This window comes from Petaurus breviceps, unplaced genomic scaffold, assembly GCF_028583685.1.
Source record: "Petaurus breviceps papuanus isolate PSGF00001 unplaced genomic scaffold, PetGlider_PUasm1.0 90977, whole genome shotgun sequence".
NCBI classification, from domain to species: domain Eukaryota; kingdom Metazoa; phylum Chordata; class Mammalia; order Diprotodontia; family Petauridae; genus Petaurus; species Petaurus breviceps.
Window position 1 is genome coordinate 11,866,808 of NW_027187391.1, and position 24,092 is coordinate 11,890,899.

Genomic DNA, 24,092 nt, shown 5'->3' on the forward strand with positions numbered 1-24,092 from the left:
AACAACTTTAACAGAAATGCCTAGATTTCTTTTTTACATGTCCAAAAATATCTCAGTTGAAATTGGTTTAAGTTTAGGGAATCAGAATAAATAGAAGCTTTAGCAGACTGGTTTAAATAAATTTCAAATTTGAAAGTAGTATAACCTGACTTAGAAGTGGTATGAGGAAAAGGCCTTTCTCCTTTCCCGTAGAAGAATTCATAGGGCAGTCCAGGGCCCAGTCCACTCCCACGTCTCACATCCTCCCGCCCACCTCCTCCGCCTCCTCTGTCTCCGCCGGCGCCGCCTTCGTCGTGCAGGAGCGCGAGCAGCCGCCCGCCGCTGCTCCACAGCCCGCTGCTCCGGCCTCCGCCTCCCCGGCCCCGGCTCCGCCCAACATGGACAGCCGCAAGCTCAGCGAGCTCCAGGCCTTCATCTGGCTCTGCCAGCAGGACCCAGGCTTTGTGCACACCAAGGAGCTGCGGTTCCTCCGGGACTGGGTGGAGAGTATGGAGGTAAAATCCCACGTGCTCCACATAAAGCGAAATCAGAAGGAAAAATCAAGGAGGAAAAGACTGAAAGTAAGAAACCCAAAGAATCCCCCAAACTAGAAGAGCTCGACAGTGACGTAGAGATCGATAATGAAGGAGTAAATGAAGCAGATACAGATTCCCCTCAGGAAATAGGAGATGAGACTGCTGAGATAACAGATGAGATGATGGATCAGGCTAATGAAAACAAAGTGGCAGGCGTTGATGCACTCAATGGTGGTGACCTTAAGACCGCTATTCAGTTACTCACAGAGGCCGTCAAACAATCCCCGTTTGGCCATTTTATATGCTAAGAGAGCCAGTATCTTTGTAAAACTGCAAAAGCCTAATGCTGCTATTAGAGATTGTGACAGAGCGATTGAAATAAACCTGGACTCCGCCCAGCCTAAAGTGGCGAGGGAAAGCCCACAGACTCCTTGGCCACTGGGAGGAGTCAGCCCAGGATCTCACCGTGGCTTGCAAACTGGACTATGATGAAGATGCCCGTGCTGTGCTGAAGGAAGTCCAACCAAGGGCCCAGAAGATTGCTGAACATAGGCGAAAATACGAAAGAAAACGTGAGGAACGAGAGATCAAAGAAAGGCTAGAAAGGGTGAAGAAGGCTGCGGAGGGACATGAATGAGCCCAAAGGGAGGAAGAATCCTGGAGGGCATCTGGAGCACAGTTTGGCTCTTTTTCAGGTTTTCCTGGGAACTTTGGAGGCATGCCTGGCATGGGAGGGGCCATGCCTGGGATGGCAGGAATGCCCGGGTTCAATGAGATTCTTAGTGACCCAGAAGTGCTGGCAGCCATGCAGGACCCAGAGGTGATGGTAGCGTTCCAGTATGTGGCACAGAACCCCTCGAACATGTCCAAATATCAGAGCAACTCAAAGGTTATGAATCTCATCAGCAAATTGTCAGCCAAATTTGGAGGTCAAGTGTAAATGGCCTTTTAACAAATAAAGCCCTTACTGACAGAAAAGCAACCCAGATCACTTAATGGACCTCGAAATAATACAAACCAAATGTACCTCTGAACTTTTGGTGAAGAAAACTGGGGTGCTTGGAAGATAATCCCCCCCTCCTCTGCCAACAGGAGCATTTTACAGTGATTGGTTGGCCATTAGTCCACCAGATAATGTTGTCCTACTCTGAACCACAAACATAAAAGCATTTTCCAAAACTTCTAAAATTAAAGTTTGAGAAAGGAAAGATAGTGCATAAAATTATTTTCTTTACTAATCATTTTGGCTTTCCCTTGGACTTAATTAGATTTCAGGGTGAGGAAGAAGAGACTTATATTAAAGATTTCTTATCTAGTCATGGTGGGAAATTGGACTAATCAGGCGAATAGTCCTTATATAGCTATGTACAAATTGAAGTGGGCTCATGCCTATTGGGGATTTTTGATTTTTTTTTTTTAATTCTTATGTGCTTTAAAAAAAATACTTCTTTTGATAGCAAAACCAAATGTGGGACCACCAATGATGTAGTAAGTACTTGGGCAAAGACTGGACCTGCCTGCAGTGAGGGCTGGGGAATTGTTCCTAAGTGTTCGCTCCCATGGCATTGTGGGCAGGAATTAAGCAGTCAGCCCCTGCATTGCCATGAGGGCATACGTTTTGGGAATGCTTCTGTGAGACTGGCTTACCACATTGCAATGTTGACTCCCCTGTTGTCTGTCACTGTAAACGTTTGTGTTTCTGTTTAGGGAAAGGAAGGAGGAGGGTCCTTTTCTTTCTTCTTGGATGTGAATTGATGTCTTTTTCTCGACAACGAGACACCTGGCCCTCTCTGGGCTCTATGTTTTCAGTTGTTTTCCAGTCTATTATCCCCCCATTTTATTAGGCTAAAAATAGTCCTCATACAGTTAATATGTATGATGACCACCTTTGGAAGTATACTTAATTGTGCAAACATTTCCGAATGCTTGGCTTCATGTAAAATGCAACACTTACTGTTTATAGTCTATATGTAAGGCTAATGCTCTTAACTTCTCATTTGGCCAAGAAATTTCATTTTTATTCATTGGGACCCTGAGGACCCCAAGCATTACTTATTTCTCTGTACTGAAACATGGAGGAAAGAAGTTCCTGGTTTCCTTTCTTTTACTTGGGAAATATCCCTTGAAAATTACATTTGCATTAATCTTTCCATTTTGGGGAAGGAGGGCATGAGTATTGGATTAATGGATATATAAACATGTAGGTGAACTTGGCTATATGATCCAATATTAAATATGTGATTCATAAATAGATTAGATTTGTGATTCTTTTTGCATCGTAGGGTTATTTAATGATGGATCTTATCACTGCTTTCTGGTACGGAGATGTTCCTTTCTGTAGGTGCCACCTCTGCTTCCCTTTCCTCCGTTTTAAATAACAGTAAGCTGGTGCCATCCAGAGAACAGTTCTGGCTCTGCCCGAATGGGCAGGGCTCCCCACCGAAGTACATTCTGTGTGATGCTCATGTACTGTCTGTGTTTTCTTTTAAGGACAGGAGTAGCTGGGGCAGTAGAATGAACATGGAACATCCCTGAAATAAGTCAGGGGTAAACTGATGACACTTTGCTCCCCATGTACCTGGCAAGTGCAGCTGGTGCAGTGTTGGACACTTGCTCAGGCGGAGACTCTTGGACTTTTCCTGTTGGTTGGTGTGCTCGCCTTCCTTACAGTCCCCAGCATGACACCATGCATCCTCCCTTTCGCTGGGTTTACTAAACCTTACATCCTACATTTAAGTTTGTTATAGTTGAGTCTGGGTAAGCCCTCTTGATCTTAGGAAAACAGCCTGTGTTCAGAGTGTATTGGGTCTGACTGGTTTGCAAATACCAAGCTTATCCTCCATTTGTCTAGGAATGCAACATAATAGTCAAGCCTGTGTTTTTTCTTGTCCGAACAGCCCTACAAGAAAGAAAAATGTGAAAGGAGAATTTGTTCTTTTGTTTTTGCTTAAAAAAATAGAAGTGATTGGATATTTCTAGTCACCTTCACAAATAAAGTGTGGTTTTCAAACTGGAAAAAAAAGAATACGTAGGGCCAACTGTTAAATGGAAGGTTAAGTGACAAACATAGGCAAAGTATAGTGCTTTGAATGGTGGCTACTTCATCAGTGTTTACAGAATGCCTAAATGACCACTATCACTGAAAGTCTTCAAGTCAAAGTGGAATGGCCACTTGTTGGGAATGTTGTCAAGGTTTTTTATGCTTCAGGTAGGTTTATACTAGATGACCTTTACAATCCATTCCAGTGCTAAGATTGTAAAATTAAGTAACTGAGTTAAAGAGTATTTAAAAAATCTTATGATTTCTCCAGGGACTTCTTTAGTTCTTCAAATATGAAAAAAAGTAAGAATTTTTTTTTGAGCAAGTAAAAGGGAGAAAATGGACAGACTTATTTTTTTTAAAGTTCCTTTTTAAAAAAAGGCAAAATGGTATCAATGCGATATAGTACAGGTAACCATCGTTATAGACTGCCATTGTAGTGATGTTTCTGAAAGGAGTCATTTCAGTTCTGAAGGGACCAAATAGCTAATCCCATAGGTGGAGCTGACTGTGGATACTGAAAAGACTTTTCTTTTTAACATTTTTTCCTACCAATTCCCCTACCCCCACAAGTCCTACAAAATGTAATCTTCCTAGATGTTCCTTAAAACAACTTGAAAAAGTTCCAGGAATGAGTTGAGTAGACATCTTTCCTTTAACTTGGTCACTGGATCATCTTCTGAAATGTCAATATAGTCCTTTTTCAAAATTAAGAACAAGGCCACCACTTCTCATACTTTCAAGCTCTCTGTTGTAGTTGCTGTGTTGATGATTCTCATTACTTCCTTGGCTTCCACTGACACTGTTCCCTCCCAGAATTACAGAATTTTAAGAGTCAGATGGGACTTCAGCAGTTCTTTTTCAACTGATATTCAAAAGGAATCTTCATCATAATTTACCTAATTGGTTACTGAGCCTCTGCTTGATACCTATAGTGAGAGGGTCCCAGTTCCTCCAAAGGCCACCTGTGAACCTAGCCTTTGGACTTTGGCCAATTCAGTTCTGCCCCGCCCAGTTCAAGCCTCTTCTCTTCCATGAAGCTTTCCTTAAGTAACCTCACCCTATAAGCTTTCCTTTCTCAAAAAGGTATAGTAGATAGAGAGCTAGGCTTGAAGTCACCAAAGCCTAGGTTTAAGTCCCAACTGTGAAACATGGTGGCTCTGTGACCCTGGGCAAGTCACTTAACTCCTTCATTGCTCTAGGCAACTGTCTAAGATGATAAATTACAGGGAAGATGTTGACCCACATTGGTGAAGAGTTTCTTCAGCTAAAGGTGACTTATACCGACAGAATCATAGATCCAATCCCTGTGCCTATGTTTCTATAAAAACTTATTCTGCTCTTCTCAAAGTAATAGTCACATACTGGCTTGTATTATGCTAACTAGTTTCATTGCCTGCTATAGCTAGCCTAGAAACCCTCTAGGTCAAGAGATGATTTCTACCTGTTTGTCCAAATGCTCAGGTTAGTGCTGTGTACACAATGGATCATTCTCACACACACACACACACACACACACACACACACACACACACCAGTTTCAATAGTCTAGTCTGAAAGCCTGCAAAAGGGTTCATTAATGAACCAAGCATATGGAAATCTACTTCTTATGGTATACAATAACAGATCTCTTTATTATGCTAATGTCAAGGGATATGTTAGCATCCATTTACAGACTGGGGCAGCAGATAGAGCACCAGGCCTGAAATCAGAGGACCTGAGTTTAAATCCAGTCTCAGACACTTATGTGTGACCCTGGGCAAGTCACTTAACCCTGTTTGTTTCAGTTCCTCATCTATAAAATGAGCTGGAAAATGAAATGTGGCACAGTGGATAGAATGCCAGGCCTGGAGTTGGGAAGATATCCTCCTAAGTTCAAATCTAGCCTCAGGCACTTGCTAGCTCTATGACCCTGGGCAAATCACCTAACTGTGTTTGCCTCAGTTTCCTCACCTGCAAAATGAGCCAGAGAAGGAAATGGCAAATGACTTTGGTATCTTTCTTCGCTAAGCAAACTCCAAATGGGGTCATGAAGTCAGACAAGACTAATGGACTACAACAACAATTTAGAAATTAACAGCGTTAACCTAATGTAGATTTTTGCTAAGTATAGGTATGATTTAGGTTTGTCCATGGTATAAATATGCATGATAATAAGCAGTATTGGGTCCTGCTCCAATTAATGTAAATGACAAATATATTTCTAAAAGTACTAGATCAGTTAATATTTAAAAGGTGAATGAGGCCTTAGAATACTTGGTACAGAGTGTTTTAGTGCCTATGAGCTATCTACCAGCATCTTTGGGCTAAAATAGCCCATAGGGAAGTTCTACATTCAGAAAAGCTTCCCTAAATGTGGTTCAATAACAAACAAAACAGAAGAGGGGAAGAGATAGATAATGGACACAGAGTTCTGGGAACCAGTGGACAACCTCCATTCTCTTTGCTTCCATACCTCAAAAAACTAAAAATCTTGAGAAGGAAATCTGGCTGAGAAAAGGGACTATGAAATATGCAGGTGTATCTGCGATACGGCACAGTCAAGGTCTGATTTCTAATTCAGGGAAAAAGAAAGCCTAAGTACAACCCTCCCACCTAGTGGACAAAGAGAATAAAACAGTCCTTGGGAGCAAACTGATGCCTATTAAAAAGTCAATTGACAACTCATACTAACGTGGGTGGCAGGTAGGACAAGCCTGTCCGAATTAGAGAAACTGAATTATGAACTATTTTAAAGGGACAGAAGTTTGTTTGCTTTTAAGCTTTCTCTTCCCAATCCCTCATCCAAGGAAATTTTTAAAAATTCAAATGAAACAACAGGAGGGACCAAGGTCAAAAGCAACCTACTTTAAATAAGGCAAGAAGGTGAGAAAAATGCTGATTTTAAACTTAATAAAGGGTTACACATTTCTGACATATGTAAGCCAAACTGATGGGTTTATCTGGCATGTTTTGTTTCCTCATATTAATTTGCAAGTAGATAGCAAGGCAATTGTGTCCCTTGTTACAAAAGAGGATGGAGGGAAGAAATATGGCTCCTTGATAGATATGTAGGGAATGACATTTAGATTAATATCAGTATAAAAATGCCATTTACAATTACTCAGAAATTGCATCACTCTTCAGTTTCACACCCATGTGGGTGGATTTTTCTTATTTCTTATGAAAACTGTTAGTTTTCATCTGAGTAATGTCTCCCATTTGAACTATTGGCTTGTTTTCAAGGACTCCCTGGAATGCCAGTTTTTCAGTGGGTGATGTAGCCTAAATTACTAATTTGTCCCAATTTCCCCAGGAAGATTTTTAACAAAAAAGTATTTTGCCAAACTGGGAGGCCACTAGGACTCAATGTTACTATTCTGTTACTACCAATAGGAACAATGCTAGCAGACTTGAGTCAATTAGTAATTTTAGTTGAAAGCAATTTGTTTTATAGCTAAATTTTAGAGCTTCTCTCTCTATATTTTTCTGACCTTATAGCCAACTACTGAAAAACTTGCATACCTTTCTCTGCATTAAGAAAACACAAATTTCTGCCTGATCAGAAAACAAAAGTTCTAGCTAAATTGCTCAAAGGAGAACATCAGATTTCTAATATATTTTGATTTCCTTTTTGACCATGGAATAAGATAAATCACATGGCTAATCTATATGCCATTTAATTGGAGTATTTTCATAAACTAGAAGACCACACAAGCATGACTACCATAGTGCCACAAATCTTTTTTTTTTCATTAGACTCACCCCACATCCCTCTCTTCTGCCTGCTTTTTCCATCATCTTATTTTAATTTCTGTATGGCATTTTGTTCTCTCTTGCAAAAAATTTAAATAATGACATTTTGTTGGTCGATAAACAGGTAAAATTCATTTAAATGCAGAAACATGTGATTTTTTTTTAAACTGTGGGAACACATGAAAAATATTTTGCTGCAGCAGAATGGCAAGGTTAGACTAGATCCCTATGGTGGCCTTTAGTTCTGAAAAGCTCTACCATGAACAAGGGTGGTATGAGTTCTCTGCCTTCCCACCTCCCTAATTTTCTAACAATCAAAACCAGTTCTAAATGACTTCGTTCCTTCACTTGCTCCTATGTGGAGTACTATCCCTCCAACCCCCAAACATCATTCTCTTCAAAACGTCACTCTGTTTAACATTGTTCTTTGTAGTGTCTTTTCCTTAACCATGTAACATATCCATCCTCTTAAGCATTGTCTTACTCTTCTATGAACTTCAGGTATATGGTCAGTTTTACAGTTAAGATATTTAGAAATGATGTTAATGATTACATTTTTTAAATGCCAAGGGGACTTGAAATTCAAATATTCCTTCCCAAGGTTCCACAGCTAGTGAAGTCCAGAGTGCTGTGAACTGAAGGAAGAGGGTAAGGTATTTCTTTGCTGCAGAGTAAGGATCCAGTAGCCTGGAACCCTAACTTTACATTTACTAATGAAATCGTCTTGGTATAGGAATTACAATAAGATATTCTAAAGACAAAGTCAAAGTGAATTCCGTATCTAAGATACTTTCATATCTTTTATTGCTTAACATTTTTCTCTCACATTTGGGGTTAAGGCCTTATATAACTATTCTTGCAAAATTAGATAAATTTACGTAACATTCATGGTGCCTGGTATTCAATAAACTGAGGGGAAAACATTCTATAATGTTAATAATTTCATTTGTAACAAAAAAGAGAAAACTTCTGTCTTTTGGGCAGTGAATTCAAAATAAGATGGTTCACTATCTTAGTTATTTCAGTTATAGAACTTAATCTTTCCTTTAAACCAAGAATTTTATTTTATATTGCGGAGACCTGTGATTTCATCAATATATGGTATTCCCAGTAAGAGAGTTCCCTCAAAGTAATGCAAATCCGAAATGGTTTTGCAAATTAAAATCTTAGAAAGTTGCTTGGGCACTGGGCCAGTGTAAGAGGAGAAAGAAAGAAGAAAAAAAGAAAGGAAGAAAGGAGAAAGGAAGAAAAGGAAGGAAAGGGAGAAAAAGAAAAAAATAAAAGAAATAAAGGAAAAGAGGAGAAAAGAGTGGAAAATGAGGAAGGAAAGCAAAAAAAAAAAAAAGGAAAGGAAAGAAAGAGGAAAAAAGGAGAAAGAAAAACCAAGGAAAAAGCCATCTCACAGAAATTGCTTTTTGATGACATTTTACCTAGATATATTGATACAAATGGCAAACATCTCAATGACTGGGGGTGGGGGAAGTGGTTGCAATGACTCATTTCTCCCCCACTGTTAGCAATTAAATTTTTGTGTATTACGGTTAAAATGAGAAATAGTAGGCTTTGTGGATGATAAATTTTTTGCAGACTCCACGTCAAGCTTAACTATAACATTGTACTCGAAATTCAAATTTGCAGGTACAAGTGCAATAATGACATCCTTGCAATTCTTTTGATAGCTCAATATGCCTTGGACAGGACCCAACAAAAACCTGTGTTCTAATATATTATATAGAAAGGCTTCAGTGTCATAACATGACCTCAGTATACCCCTAGAATTTTACAAACTCCAGGGTGGCTTTTAAAATATTTCTAATATTTTTAAAAACAGCACTGTATAAAGCAAGAATGATGTTTTCATTAGTGACTCTTTCTCTTTCAGGAACTATGTGAAACACAACATTTATCTTATGAGTCATCAGAGAGACAAGTTAGTGTCAACGGAGCTTCAAAAGACAAAACACCAAGAGCAGCAGTTCTTAGAGTGCAAAAGGCTGCAGTCGAAGCAGCTCTTTCAGGAGAACTGATGCCAGGCAAACAATGATATTGATTTGGCGTAAGGACCCTTAGTGTCTTTATTTTAATATACATCTTGGTTTTTTTTTTGAACTTCAGTGTCTGAAGCTAGTTTTAGGGTATTTCCTAATCTGGTCACAAGTGGCTTAAAAGTCAGTTCTTAATCTTAAAGTCTAACTAGTGAAAGAGGAAGGAGACATCACCAAACTACCTGCCATTCCCTAAAAGAACCAGTTGAGAACTGGCCTGAGAATGTGTGGTTGGGTAATTGCTTTCCACTGTTCTGACTGAACAATTTAAGAACAGATCTTCTGCAATCATTTGACCACTCTATACCCCAATACACACACACATATGTATACATACATACATATATATATATATATATACATATACATATATATAAATACAGGTTTATTTTCAGAGGCACAAGGAACAGATTTCCAAATATGACTTTACCACTATAGGAACCTGGCTTGCAGAGTGGATCTTTTTTTTTCTTTTTTTTGTAAGAGAAGGCAAATTCTGTGGATGCAGTTCCTCTTTCTTTGTTAGTTTAGAAAGGGTTAGAACGCTCTGACTGGCTATGTTTTTGATTGGGTATACTTGCTTGCCTGTATCTAATTAAGAATAGCAAAGGTTTCTATAGCTGTAATTAAAATTCATGTAGTAATTTTAAAACTGTTATAACATTATCCTTCAAGTGGGCTTTCTGAACCTATTGAATATTCCAGATCTCAATGCCCATGTAAATAAACAATCAGTTCTGTAGTAATAGATGACAATTCATTTTTAAACATTTTTTTCTTGTTACCAAAGTGAGATGCCAAGAGAATTTGGAAATATGGGACCATATTCAGTTGTAACCCTTAGTGGAAACTTATGAAAAGATTCATGAAATTCAGAAGTTAGCCAGACAATTAATCAGTTATTTTTATTTTGTTACCTTAAAGTAAGCTTTCAAAACTTTCTCCTATCAAGGCTTTCAAAGATAAAGTGCTTAGTGTCTGCAACTTCTTCCTAATTCTCAGGAATTAACTACCTCAGGCTACAACCAATAGGCCATTATAATAGTTAAACTTTAGGCTGCTTTCAGATTGTGTAAAGTTATAGATGTCCAAAGACTAGGTCATCCAAGACACCTATTTCACTTGTCCTTAACCCCATTAGAAGTGAACAAGGCATATATGTTGCTGAGTAATTCATCTAATTTAGGATTTGCTTTCTGTGCTGCATGTGGTTTCTCCATTTTAAGGACTTGGGCAAGGGTGTTTGCATGGAAAATATGGCAGAGTTTGAGAAAAGCAAAAAGCCACAACCACCAAAAGTTCATGATACTAACATATAAATGTTAATTAAGGGATAGAAGATGTATATCAGAACTTTCAATCATTAATCAATCCAACTTGAAAAAAATTCAAGCTACAACTTCTTTAAAAAAGGGGGGGGGACCAAAAACCAGTGACCTTTAAAAAATACTTTTTTATTTTACAATTTGATTTGATAACAAGTCTCTAAATCTCTCATAGGTCTTTATATTCAAATTGGGGAAGATACAAATCTAGGAAAGCAACAATAGCTCAAATACTGGAGATATGCTTTAAACAAAAAAATACAATGCAAGAAATAATTCTACCTAGAGAAAGACTGGTAGATCCACTACTTAGATTTCCCTGGAAGATAAGGGAAATATGGATAGCAAGAGATATTATAGATGGGAAGTAAACATGTCAGGTTTAGTTATTGTTTTTTAAATAAGCTTCTGAGGCATTCCCTCAAATGCCTTAGTTGAAGTTCAAATAGTCTACTCCATTATACCTCAGTATAAGCACTCATGATCAATAGATGCTTATAAACCTTGTTGGTTATTGCTAGTGATAACCAGTATCAAAAAACTAGTAATTCTATTTTCCAAATAAATGTTTACTAATTCTCATTTACATCAGAACTCCTTGATTTTGCAAAAATAGGGAGAGTTGTGGATGAAGATTTATTTTTCTTACTCTTCCCCCAGTATAACTCTGTGTGTGACAGGTGTTTTACAGCCATTTATCTCTTACCATATATATCTGTTTGTTGCTCTTACCCTATGGGGTTGTAATCTAACACTACCTGCTGATACTGATTGAGCTATATATAAACAATATCTGTCCTCTCAGCACTGTCTCCCCTTCCCATTTTAAAACCAAATACCCCATCTGAGAAAGTATTAATCAAGCTGGTTTAACCATCACTGAAAATCTTAAGAGATCTGAGTCTATTCATTGGGTTAATTTTTTTTTTTGCTTTTCCTAGTTTTTAAATAGTTACAAAAAATGTCATTGTTCCATATGTACTTCTTTCCTTATTTCTCCCTTGTTTATTAATAGCTTTAAGTCTGGAAGCTCATTAAAACCAAGTATATGTGCTCAAAACTAATTAACAATATAGAATCTGTACTTCTGTTCATCCATTTTGATTGTTTACATTAGATGACCTATTGAACTTTAAAATGAATTAAATATAAAAGAAAAACTATTAATGAGAACATTAAAACAACCTACAAATTCAGAATCATTTTCAAAGTCAGGCTTATTACCCAAGAGAAACCTCCACAAGAAAGAATTTTATTTTTAAGTCAGCCTTTTCACTTCTCGTAGGGCAATCAGGATGGAGAATGATAAAGAAGAGGAAAAAAGAGGGCACAAAGAACATATAACATTTGTACAAAATTGTACAATTCATCCTAATTTAGCATTCTCTAATATACAGGAAAAATTACTTAATAGAGCTCACATCTTTTTAATAATTTATTCTAATGTTTCATAAAATTTTAATACATTCAGATTTTGATGTAGTATTTTGTTTCCTACCGTTTCCAATGATTTGTAGAAACCTAGTTTTATTTTTCAGGATAAAAACACTGTTGGCTACGTAGGGCATTCCTGCAGCATAATTACCATTCCAATGCTCAGGAATTAGCCAAAGAGGACCCTGGATCACAAAGTGATTTAGTATCATTTTCACTACTGAACTAATCCCTTATTTTTTAGCTCCATTAAATATGGACAAAAATCAGAAAGAAAGGATATGTCTCACAAAATGGCTTTCAAGCCCACAGTGAGCTTCCTTCTAAGTATATAATGGTAAAGGCATGGTACAGCCTGGGGCACTTCTTGTCGTGAGCATACAACTTTATCAAATTGCCAAGATGGGCAGGACCCTGTAGTGAAGGCCTAAACTGAGAATCTCCATCACTTTACTTCAGCTATAACTGAAGGCCTTTTCAGAATAACAATGAGATGCAACCCAATAGAGCTGCTTTTTCATAACCCATCTGTGGATAAGAAGAGTTTCTTTATTAAACTAATATTCTTTTAACTCTCAAAAGATATTTAACACTCTTATCATATTAAGTTAGCAATGTAAGACATTATGTTTAATCTATAAAGTTCTACTCTTATTCCCTATAGTTTATATACATTTTTTTATTTCTAATTTGCAAGAAAAACTGACATTTGGTAACACAGCATTAAGAACATACTGTACACATGTGGCATATATACAAAATACACTTCAAATGGAAGCCAAAAAACACTTCAGCAAAAGACTAAGTTTGCATAGTTTAAAAAAATGAATTCTGAGTAATACAATTTCAGTTAAAATAGAAAATGGGGAAGAAAAAAATAATAGAATAGGTATGAAGAGAGATCTTTTCCAAACTTTTATTTGTGCACACATTCATCAATTGAAAAAAGATAACCTTTACAGCTTCTTTGGTGCCCATGTTCAGCATACAAAAATGTAAAAGACTATTCACAAATAAAACACATTAGCTCAAACTGAAAAACAACCAAAAAAAAAAAAAACCAAACCCAACCAAAATATGTCTGAAAAGTAGTGCACACTACTTTTAGTGACAGCTCTGCTTATGACACGAGAATTACTGCGAAAATAAATAGAACGTCCTTTTGTAAAAGCAGCAATTTCACGTCTTGTAAACTTTTTACATTACAGCACTGTTCAAAATAAAATCCAAAGGGACTGGAGCTTACACTGTGGCCATGAACAAATAAAAGAGTCTATTTCCTCAGTTACTGTTGGTCCAGTTTTCCTTTTGCCTTGAGTCCAATGTGCAGCAGTTTTAAAAGGTGCTCAGTTAGGGAACCTAACCAATTGAGTGGTGAATTATAAAATTTCTTTTCTGCTTTCAAACACATATGGGTATATCTGTTCCACAGCAGTAGCAACAGCCTTTACATTTGGCCCTAAAACAAAAAAGGAAAATCCCATGAAAAGTCAACTTACTAAATGTAAATTAATTACAGTATTTCAAAATGTAAATTAAGATGAATATTTTTTTCATGGTCAGTAACTCTACAATGATACACTTGGGTAGATGATGGATAATAGAGTTAAGCTAAAACATTTCAAGAATTTCAATGATCCTCAGTTTAAGAGCCCTATTCATCTTACTATTGATGAGAAAGGTTCATGCAGGCTAATAAATCTTGAGAACTACAAAAAAGAATTCCACTACATTTTTGGTCAGTGTAATCTGACATGTAAAAAGTAAATCACTATTTTATAACGAGTGTGACAGGTGCAGGATATACCAGGGTTTTCCCCTCAACAACTGTTAGGTTCATTTTCCTAAAAGGCAACAAAACTGTCCCCAGAACTTGACTGGTTTAGGGCCTAGGGCTCAGGCCTCAAGCCATGCATCATTTGATAGCTTTCTGGTAGCCTCTGACTGTATTGATAGAGCTTTCTAGTCTAGTCACTCAAGGGAATTAAAAGGTTTAACCACATGGGCCAGTAGGGTCCTTCAGACTTGACAGATGTCCCAAGACTGGTCACCACTTGCTATCCTACTGACCAGAGGTATATCCATTTGGAACTAAGCTGCATGCTGGACTATCCTTGGTGAGCATCCTTTCTATGTAAGTGCCTCAGAAGTTTCTTGCACAACTAATAACCACATTGTGACAGCAGATACATGCATACACATATAAACCTGACAATTTATAGTTCCTCTGGGCACAAATGCTATTTTAATAGCCATCTGATAAACTGGCCTGTTTATAAGTTGGTAGCTGAACCCTACCCATTGGGATATAAATAACACGTCCACTGAGTGTGGAAAGTGTGAAAGTGTACATATACTCTATACCAGTAAGTATCCTCACTTCTGCAAAAAAGGGAGGGAAGCCCATTTTCTAATCTCTTCTTTAGGGTCCATGTTGGTCATAATAACAACAAATCATTGTGTAGTTATTTCTCTTTGCACTGTTGTGGTCAATTACACATGTTGTTTTCTTGGTTCTATTTCACATTCTGCATTAATTCATTGTCTTTCTATGATTACCAGAATTCTACCATGAAGTTAATTTGGAAAATACTTTGAATTCAGCAAAATCTAATTTTAAAAATTCACTTGTTTTTGAACTGGAAGCTTTTAAAAATTAATTTAATTTTTTCACCAACTACCAATTAACTCAATAAAGGTGGATTTTTAGAAGCAGCTTTTAAAATCTCTGACTGGTTTTTCTCTGTACATAGGTAAATGTTTCTGGCAGTTTTCAGCTGGTCGTTTCAGCACACATACATTTTATACATATGTAACCTATAATAGCTGAATATTATGTGAAATTTATTCAAAAGACTAATAGTTCACATATAGTACTTTGCACCTATAAATTCATTTTCTTCATGATAACCCAATGTTGTAGGGCAATTCAAATATTGTATTCCCTTTTTATATATCAGGAAAATGAGGTGGAGAGAGATTAAGTGACTTGCCCAGGGTATTAAGGGCTAAAAGTAGTGCAGCTACAAGTCAAACTCACATCTTTTCTAACAAAAGAGGAAAAACTAAACTTGATCTAAAAATAAAGCAGAATTTGAAGTCTATTTTCTACTTGAAGATGAAAGTGTAAAGTTAAAGAAGAGACAGATTGGAAGCCTATCTAGACGTCAGTGTACTTGGTGACACTGGGGAAAATGGTGTCAAGTTCAAGCCCTGGAAGCAGGTATGACCAGAAGCCAAATTCATCGCCCTGAGGTGGGACTAGGCTATAGATTCAGCAAGTTCTATGGAGATCATACCTTAAACCTTGATACCTTGATTAATCAGCTAGTACCAGTCATCTGTCTAAGTAATAGTAGGAATAATAAGTAGGAACAATAAGTAGGAATATGATACAGGATATGTACTTATAGGTCAGTGACATAAAAGAGGAAAAACTGATGGAGGGAATACTTAAGACAAGCTTTGTCTATTAACATTTTGCTTATTATTGAGCCTGGCTTCCAGGTATGGACTTCCCTCCATAAACCTGACAAACATGATACCAAAAATCATTTTTAAAATCATAGGTTGTTTGCCTGCAATTGCTTAAAGTTTATAAGAACTGATATAACAAATTATTACAGGAAGTTTACCAATTACATCTGAATTGTTTCCTCAAGTAACACTTCTACCATTGACTTCACAAAATCTGAGGTTCCTTTGTATGCTGTGAGTACCCAACTCATTCTAACAATTCAAAAAATTAAATATAAAATCACCACTCTGGGTATTAACTAAAAGTTTGACATATTTTGGTTACTTTATGTTAAAATACAAATCTCTTATCATATTTAGTCACTTGTCACATAATTTAATGAGAAACTATAAAGTACCTGTTACTGTGATACTTCCTGTGGAAAAAATCTGTAATGTAGCTCGTAGAGCTTTTATGCGATAACATACTGCAGGATGAAGTTCAGGTTCATAACTGTCAAAAAGAGATACTCTAATTAATATTATTAATATATAATTTAATATAATTAAAGCTTTCTGAGTGATTTCAAATGTAAAATGCTGGTTTCATTCTTCTGAGACCTACCTGGCATGAGGCCTATTGTTCTTTGTGAATTCTGGCAATCGGATTTCGAAGGGCATGTTACACACTGCCAAAACATTAACGACTTTAAAATCTGTAAATATTACCTTTAGAAAGAGAAAAGCAGAACCAAATAAATTATTATGAAAAAGAAGAACATCTGGTTATCCTAGGGCATTTTTTCAAGAATCTCTGGAATATCAGTGGCTTTTCACTTGGCTTGTTGAGCACATGAACAAGTTAAAAGTGGGGACTTAGTACAGCAGTGTGTTCTGTGGAAAAGTGCTGGGTCTGGAAATGGAGGATCTGGACTCAAGTCCTGCTCTCCCGATGACCAGCTGGATTAAGTCACTTATCCTCTTTGAAGAAAATCCATATATCACAGTCACAAAACTCATGAGAATGGGATAAAAACTATGAATAGGATATATAAATGAAATCACAGCTGGAACATTCTTGCAAGTTATCCTGACCACCTGGACCAAACAAGGTAAGTGATCCTCTAAGCTAAATAGCTGGAATGCTTTTGGTATGCTAAATGAACCTACATAAGGTATATACAAATTTCTTTTACATAATACACTCATCACTGTGACCAATGTTAAGTTTCAAAAGCTCTGATGATAAGACACTTAATGTATCCTAATTCTACCTGCTACAGCAGCTGTGAGATAATTTATTGCTATTAAGTGAATGCTACTAAGACTAGGGCTTATTTTTCCCACTGAGGGAAAAAAATCAATACTTATTTTATTTAAGAATAAAAAGAAACCCATAAAATCTCAGTATTTTAACCCAGGGAGATATTTCTTATAACACAAGGAGACAAGGAAAGAAAGCCAAGGGCTGGTTCACCTTTCTTCTGAAAGGCCAACATCCTGGTTCTATTGCTATTTGGTAAAAGAAGCTAAAGAAAAAGAGGCATGTAATAAATAAATCTTCTCTACTCTAGAGAAAGCATTAGCTGATGGTTCTCACTCATCAAAGTAAAAATGGAGCTAAAAAAGGCATAAACAAAGGATACCTACTATTCAACCATAGTGAAACCATCTTTTCTTCTAGGCCAGATTTATGAAATACTGAATAAATTTTTTTAAATACTAGAGGACAGCATGGTAAGAAGCAAAAAAACCCCATCAATTATTGATTATTTATCTACCATACTGAGGAACAATTCAAAATACTACCATATCTGAAGTCTAGCACTTATAATTACCAAGCACAGAAAATCACATTCAAATTAGGAATTTTTCTGATGATCATTTACTTCAATTACATTCTATGGTCTAGTGAAGCTGGACTTCTTGATATTCTATCAAGCAACAAGTATTTATATAAATGCCTATTATGTGCCTTGCCCCTTGTTAGGTGCTGGGGATACATGAACGAAGAATAAGATGATCTCTACCACCAGTGAAACCTTCTTTAGCCCTCCACACTGCCCTACCCCTTACTCTACCTGCTAGTGCTGTCCTACTTTCCCTGCAAATGATTTTGCATCTATTTTGTATTTACTTTTAAATATGCTACTTAAGGGACAGCGCTGTTTCATTTTTTCTTTGCATTCCTCGCACTCAGTACCTGGAACAATGCCTGTTGGCTAACTGATCTTGAGTTCTATATGCACATCCCAAATACTTTCAGTTTATATGTTTTTATGTACTTTACCTGAAAACCAAGTTTCTGTAGACTTCGGGCTAATCGCCTGGCACCAAATTTAGCTTCTTCTTCACTATGGTTTAAGAAGAGAGAAATTGAAAAAATGAGCTATATAGCAACTAAATTGTAAAACAAAGAAGTTTCTATTGACTTGACAATTTTTATAATATATTTTATATTCTAATATATAGAAAGAAAGGCAGCATGGTTTAGTGGACAGAGTTCCAGGCTTGGGGTCTGAAAGAATGCATTAAAATACTGCCTAGACACATACTGGCTATATGACCTTGAGTAAATCAAGTAACTATTCAATGCCCCAGGCAACTAAGTTGCAAAGCACATGCCAATATGCATTGTAAGTGGGAGGTTCCTCACCATGCAGCTTCCTATACTAATGAAATCACAAGTGTGAACCAAAAAAAATCTAGGAAAAAGTTATCCTTTTCATTGGAAAAAAAAAAATCTAAGCATCACTTACCTTGTGGCTCCTGTGCAAATAATTTTTCCTGAGGACCAAATTGTAGCTGTAATTCTAGGTTTTCTAAGCTTCATTAACACTTTCTACCAAAAAAAAAAAAATTTAAACATAGTAAATGTTAATATTTAAAGGTAATTTCTCAAGTTAGAAGAAAACTGGAAAAAAAAAAACTGTTGTTTTTATACTCTCTCTAGAGTAACACTGTAGTTTTAAACAATGTCTACGTCTGTCTTAACTACCTCAGTGTCAATATGAAACCAGGCAATAAACACACACTACCATATCAAGTCAAAAGGAAGATGACCCTGAGTTAAAATTTTATAATAATTATCTATATTTAGTTACAGTGTTATAATTCTTGTACCATAGATTCATCCCAATTAATTTGTACAGTCGTAATGTGACCACAAAAGAATTTTTTACAGGTTTATTCCAAAACTTAAATAAAGATTACCAATTTTTCCTCTTTTACTTTAATTTTTTTGATGAAGTCACATTTTAAAAAGTAGAGATTTAAATATGAACTATGTTATCTAAACAAACTTTCTATAGCTTAATAGAAGTTAAATCTTCCAAATTATAGGTTTAAAAACATAACACACTGTTAATTAGAACTGCTTATTCAAAATACACTTTTAAAAGAATTATGAATTACTCTCTTAGAAACAAAAATTCTGTTAAATTTGACGGAAGAAAGTATTCATGTAGCCAATGAATTCCTTGACAAGGCTGTAAATAGAAGTTTGTGTCTCAGCTCAACATTCAAAGCTTTCTTAATTTAAATTAGGTATTCCACATTTTAAATTTCACTTACTCCAACATCACGCTTGTAAATTACATTTGCTCCCTCTAAAGCAATCTTCCTTAAGTTCAAATGGCATCTGGTTCTAAAAACACAGACTACGTTTGTAATTAAAATGTCCAATGCAACATCACTATCTGCATCCATTGGGGTAGTTTACAAACTCAGCTTCCCCACCAATGCACCATGAAGCTCTCACATCCTGAAAAAGAGAACAAAGTAATTACATATAGTCTCATGTAGCTCAATTATCAGAAGGCAACAGTTGTTTTCTTCACTGGAAAGAATCTTGGAAAATGAAATGTAAGGAAGACAATCCTTTTTTTTTTTTTACCAATTATGTTAAATTTACTTTAAACTACAATTTAATAAGAAAAAATAATGTATGTAGTTCTTTTGAAGACTGCTTTGTGGTTTGGTAACTGTGTTTTAGTTTTTTACTTTATTTTTTATTAGGATATACAAAAGGGGGTCAGAACTAATAGATAAATTTGACATGTTCTAATATTAAACTTACTTCCTCCAAAGAAATAAACGTTTATTTATTGAAAAAAGTAAATAAATATCAGCAACATTGCTATATATGTATTTTTTTCCTTTTTTACAAAAGACTGGGTTGTGAAAGACCGAAGATGAAACATGCTATTCACCTCCTGACAGAGATATTATACTACAAAGTAGTACTCAACAAAATTATTTGTTACTAGTTAAGTAACAGAGGTTGAATAAATTAGGTTCACAATATGTAATGGCAAATGAGCACAATAATCTAATATTTGATAAACCCCAAGACTCCAGTTACTGGGATAAGAACTCGCTATATAAAAACTAGTGGGAAAACTAGAAAGCAGTGGTGGAAACTAGGTAAAGAGCAACATCTCACAATGTTAAACCAAGATTAAGCTCCAAATGGGTATCATGACTTAAATATAAAGGGTGACATCATAAACAAATTAATAAGAGCAAGGAAAAAAAACCTTAATTATCTATCTATGGAAAGAGGAATAATTCATGACCAAATAAAGAACAGAGAAGATCACAGAAGACAAAATAGCTAAATTTGATTATAAAATTAAAGTTTCTGAACAAAGCCAATGTAGCTAAAATTAGAGGGAAAACAGATAACTAAGGGGGGGGGAGGGGAGAGAATCTATGTAGCTAGTTTCTCTAATAAAGGTTTCATTTCCAAGATATATTAGGAACTGATTCAGATTTGTAAGAATAACAGCCCAATGTCCAAAGTACTCTAAGTGCTAGGGATCCAAAAAGAAAAGTAAAACAGTTCCTAAGTCAACCTTTCAAGGAGCTCACATTCTAATGGGGGCAACAAAATATGGAAAGTTTCAGCTGCATGTCAGATGGAAAGGTCTCCATGATCCTTGGGGTTCACTTCCAGTGAAAAAATAGTATTTCTGATGTCAAACTATTTAGCAGTTACAAGAACTTTCTTTTCTGGTTTTTAATAAATATGGCTATAACTCCTAAAGGAACAACTGCATCACCACCACAAGGGTTACTTCTCAAGATGACGGTTTTGAGTTGAAAACATTGCTCTTCCAAAGGCTCTTGTGTTAGGGTCCTGGGATATGTCCACTGGAGTCCAAGGGGAGATGATGGTCAATGGGGTGGTAGTGGTTTTAATTATAAGGCAAATGCTGCCTCAGTCTCCCTAAGGGTCCCTTGCTGTTTCAGTAGGCTGGCCTCTCTGCTGAGGCAGCGGCAGGCAGGCAGTTGGCTGAAAGCTGGTAGAATAACTGGCCCCTTCTCTGTAAGAGTTGCTTTCCCAGATAACTGCTTCAAAGGCTGGGCTAGAAACAGGAACAGAAGTCTCAGGATGCTACCACTCCCAGTGCAGCCCTTGTGCTTATCTATCTATTGATAGCAGCTGGTCAGACATTGTTGCCAATGGTGATAAGGATGAATCTTCTCCACAATGATCCCTTCCTTCAACTAAGGCTGCTAGGATGGGGCTAGAAGCAGATCTAGTGGTCTTAGGGCCACAGTCACTCCCAGACTATTGGGTTCATGAGCTGTTTTTCATCAAGTCTTTGAAGAGAGGCAGTGGTTTGAGTTGCCTGTCATCTGCTACCTCCTGTCTCTCCCTCAGGGTGTCTAGATGTTTTAGCTTTCCCACCCTTTGAGTGACAGTTGGTGGGGATGGCTGGCTCCTCCTCCACAGGAGTTATTCCCCATAATGATGGCTATGTGGATTGGAAGGATTGAGGGTCTCAGAGGTGCTGCCATTCCCAGTAGAGTTCTTGTATTTATCTGCCTGTTGGTGGCAGGTCGTATTGGCCAAAGGATATGAACAGGCAATTTTCAAAGGAAGAAATCCAAACTATCAATACCCATCTGGAAAAATGCTTTAAGCCACTAATAATTAGAGAAATGAAAATCAAAGCAACTCTGAGGTTCTACTATACATCCAAGAGATTGGCAAAGTTGATCAAAAGGAAAAAAATGGCAAATACTGAAGGGGCTATAAAGAAAAAAAGTATATGCATTGTTGAAAGAGCAGTAAACTGGTGCAATTATTTTGGAAATCAATTTGGAACACTGAAACACTGCTAAACTGTACAGATCCTTTGAACCAGTGATAGCACTACTATAGTAGTCTATATCTCCAAAGAGATGAAAGAAGAAGGAACTGGACCAATACCCAGGGAGAAATAAAACCCCAAACAAACAACCCAACAACCACAACCAAATGATAGCATTTACATAGCCCTTTAAGGTTTTCAAAGTACTTTACAATATTAATCTCATTTGATCCTCACAAAATCTTTTGGAAGTAGGTGCTATTATTAATCCCACTTTATAGGTGAGGAAACTGAGGCCAATGGAATGTTAAGTGATTTGCCCAGAGCCATATGCCTACTAAGTATCTAAGATTACTTATGAACTCAGGTTTTCCTGACTCCAGGCCCAGCACTCTATTCGCTATACTACCTCTCTACTTCCAGCTCTTTTTGTAATAGAAAATACTTGGAAACTAATGGGGTGCCTATCATTTGGGGAACGGCTGAACAAACTATGGTATGTGAATGTAATGGCCATAATGCCATACAAAATGGTGAAAGGAATGGTTTCAGAAAATCTGTTAAGATTTGTATAAACTAGTACAGAATGAAGGGAGTAGAATCAGGAGAACAATTTATACAACTACAACTATAAAGACAATCAGCTCTGAAAGACTTGAGAACTCTGATCAACCAACCAAAATTCCAGAGAAATGATGAAACATCTTACTGAACTTCTGACAGAGAAGACAGACTGAGATGCAGATAAAGACATGTTTTTTGGACATAGTCAAATGGGGGAATTTGTTTCAGGATTTCTTTTTTCTTTTTCCCATATGCTAAGGATGCTAATGTGGATTTGCACCAATTAAAAATCAAAATATAACACACACACACAGAAACCCTACATGCAAAGCACTGTGCTAGACAGTGAAGAAGGAAAGCAAAAGTTTTTGCCCTTAGGAAGTTTAAACTCTTTGAGGACAAATAAGGCATTTATAAATATAACTGAGAATTACTTGGTTCATTCAGTGATAAAATAAGGGTAAAGGAGATCAAGACAAAATACTACAAAAGTGTGAAGAGATCTCTTTCAGTTGGGCTAAGGAAGAATTAGAGAAGGTTTCATGGAAAACTGAGCAGTGACACTTTGAAGACTTCGATGAAAGCAAAGGATTTCAGTAGTCATAAGAGGGAGGAAGAACAAATTTCTGACATGAGGGACAGCTATCATGAATACATGGAGGCAACAAAATGAAGGACTAGATAAGGAAGGACTTTGGGTCTGAGCCGACTGAAAGAAGGCATGCACAAGGGAGAAGAGTAAAATTAGACAGTGGAGAAGGTGGAGTCAGATTGTAGAGGGCCTTAAGTGCTTAGGGTAAGGACTTTGTATTTTATTTTATAGGCAATGGGGAGACAAATTAAGTTTTTTCTTTTCTTGAAAAATTAAAAATTCATCTGATTCCTAAATTTAGGGTCTAGCTATTAGATTTAAAACAAATTGGTCAAGTTTTACAGCAAGCTACCATTAGCAACTTCTTAAGCAGTACAAAATTGACTAATACAACCAAACTAGCTGCTTGTATGAAATACTCTGAAATACTAACTACTGAGATGTTTAAGGGAGAAAGTAGGGACAAACAATTAATGATCTTGAAAGGAAAGAAAAAACAGTGGAGATACACAATAGCAGTGAGGAAAACCAGAAAAGAATATAATCATCATTTTTGCTGAGCACATAGAATCAAGTCATAGATCAAATGATTCATTTTATTATAAATTTAGGACTTGAACTAACCTTAAGAGTTTATTCAGTTAACCTACACATTTTATAGATGGAAAAACTGAGGCTCAGGGAGATTAAATGGCTTACAGACATGAAAGAAGTAACTGATAAAAGTCAGAATTTGAACCTTGGTCTTTGATTCCAAATTTCAGCCCCTCCTCCTGCGCCTCCCTGAACCCCCAACTATACCATATTGCCTTCCCACCACTCACCCTGTAGATTTAACTACAAAAGAAACAAGGGAAAATTGAGGTTATCCTATACCTCAGAAACTGAAATTCTGAAGGTTAACAGAGAAGCACATTAGCTTATTATAAATATCCTGGCTGGGAAGCTATCCGAGTGAGTAACTTATCAATAAACTATAGCAAACAATATAACTGTAATAGTTATTCAACAGCTGGCACTACTATCCTAAGAAAAAACTGGCAAGACAAGTTTTTTTCTTTTAGAAGCAATATGAAAATCAAACTATTATCATTAAAAAAGATTTTCACAAGGTGTGAATCATCAGGTAATCTCAAAATATTTCAAATTAGTTTCTTTCAAGGAAAAATAATAACTATTTCATAGATTCAAAAGCTAGATATGAATGCCATGCTAAATTTGGTGGATTATCATTATAAGGTCTTTGGTTAAGACAAATATCTTTGTGTCTCTTGATCTTCAAACG

The 24,092-nt window shown here is 36.5% G+C and overlaps 2 protein-coding genes and 1 pseudogene across 4 annotated transcripts in view; 2 read left to right on the plus strand and 1 right to left on the minus strand.

The window, feature by feature from the left end:
* Positions 1–10,821, plus strand: part of SLC2A12 (solute carrier family 2 member 12) — a 72,805-nt gene extending 61,984 nt beyond the window's left edge. The window contains exon 5 of the mRNA XM_069077341.1: positions 9,173–10,821. Coding sequence (XP_068933442.1) covers positions 9,173–9,317 — 145 coding nt within the window. The 3' untranslated portion in view covers positions 9,318–10,821. The remainder of the gene's footprint in view (positions 1–9,172) is intronic.
* On the plus strand, positions 284–3,181 carry LOC138152978 (hsc70-interacting protein pseudogene; annotated as a pseudogene).
* Positions 10,822–12,755: 1,934 nt separating the features above from the next.
* The window catches only part of TBPL1 (TATA-box binding protein like 1), a 28,773-nt gene continuing 17,436 nt past the window's right edge, over positions 12,756–24,092 (minus strand). For all 3 annotated transcript variants that reach the window (XM_069077344.1, XM_069077342.1, XM_069077343.1), the window contains exons 2-7: positions 19,124–19,313; positions 18,310–18,392; positions 17,841–17,904; positions 16,176–16,279; positions 15,970–16,064; positions 12,756–13,553 (exon numbers count right to left, since the gene is read on the minus strand). In XM_069077344.1, coding sequence (XP_068933445.1) covers positions 13,474–13,553; positions 15,970–16,064; positions 16,176–16,279; positions 17,841–17,904; positions 18,310–18,392; positions 19,124–19,258 — 561 coding nt within the window. In that variant the 5' untranslated portion in view covers positions 19,259–19,313 and the 3' untranslated portion in view covers positions 12,756–13,473. The remainder of the gene's footprint in view (positions 13,554–15,969; positions 16,065–16,175; positions 16,280–17,840; positions 17,905–18,309; positions 18,393–19,123; positions 19,314–24,092) is intronic.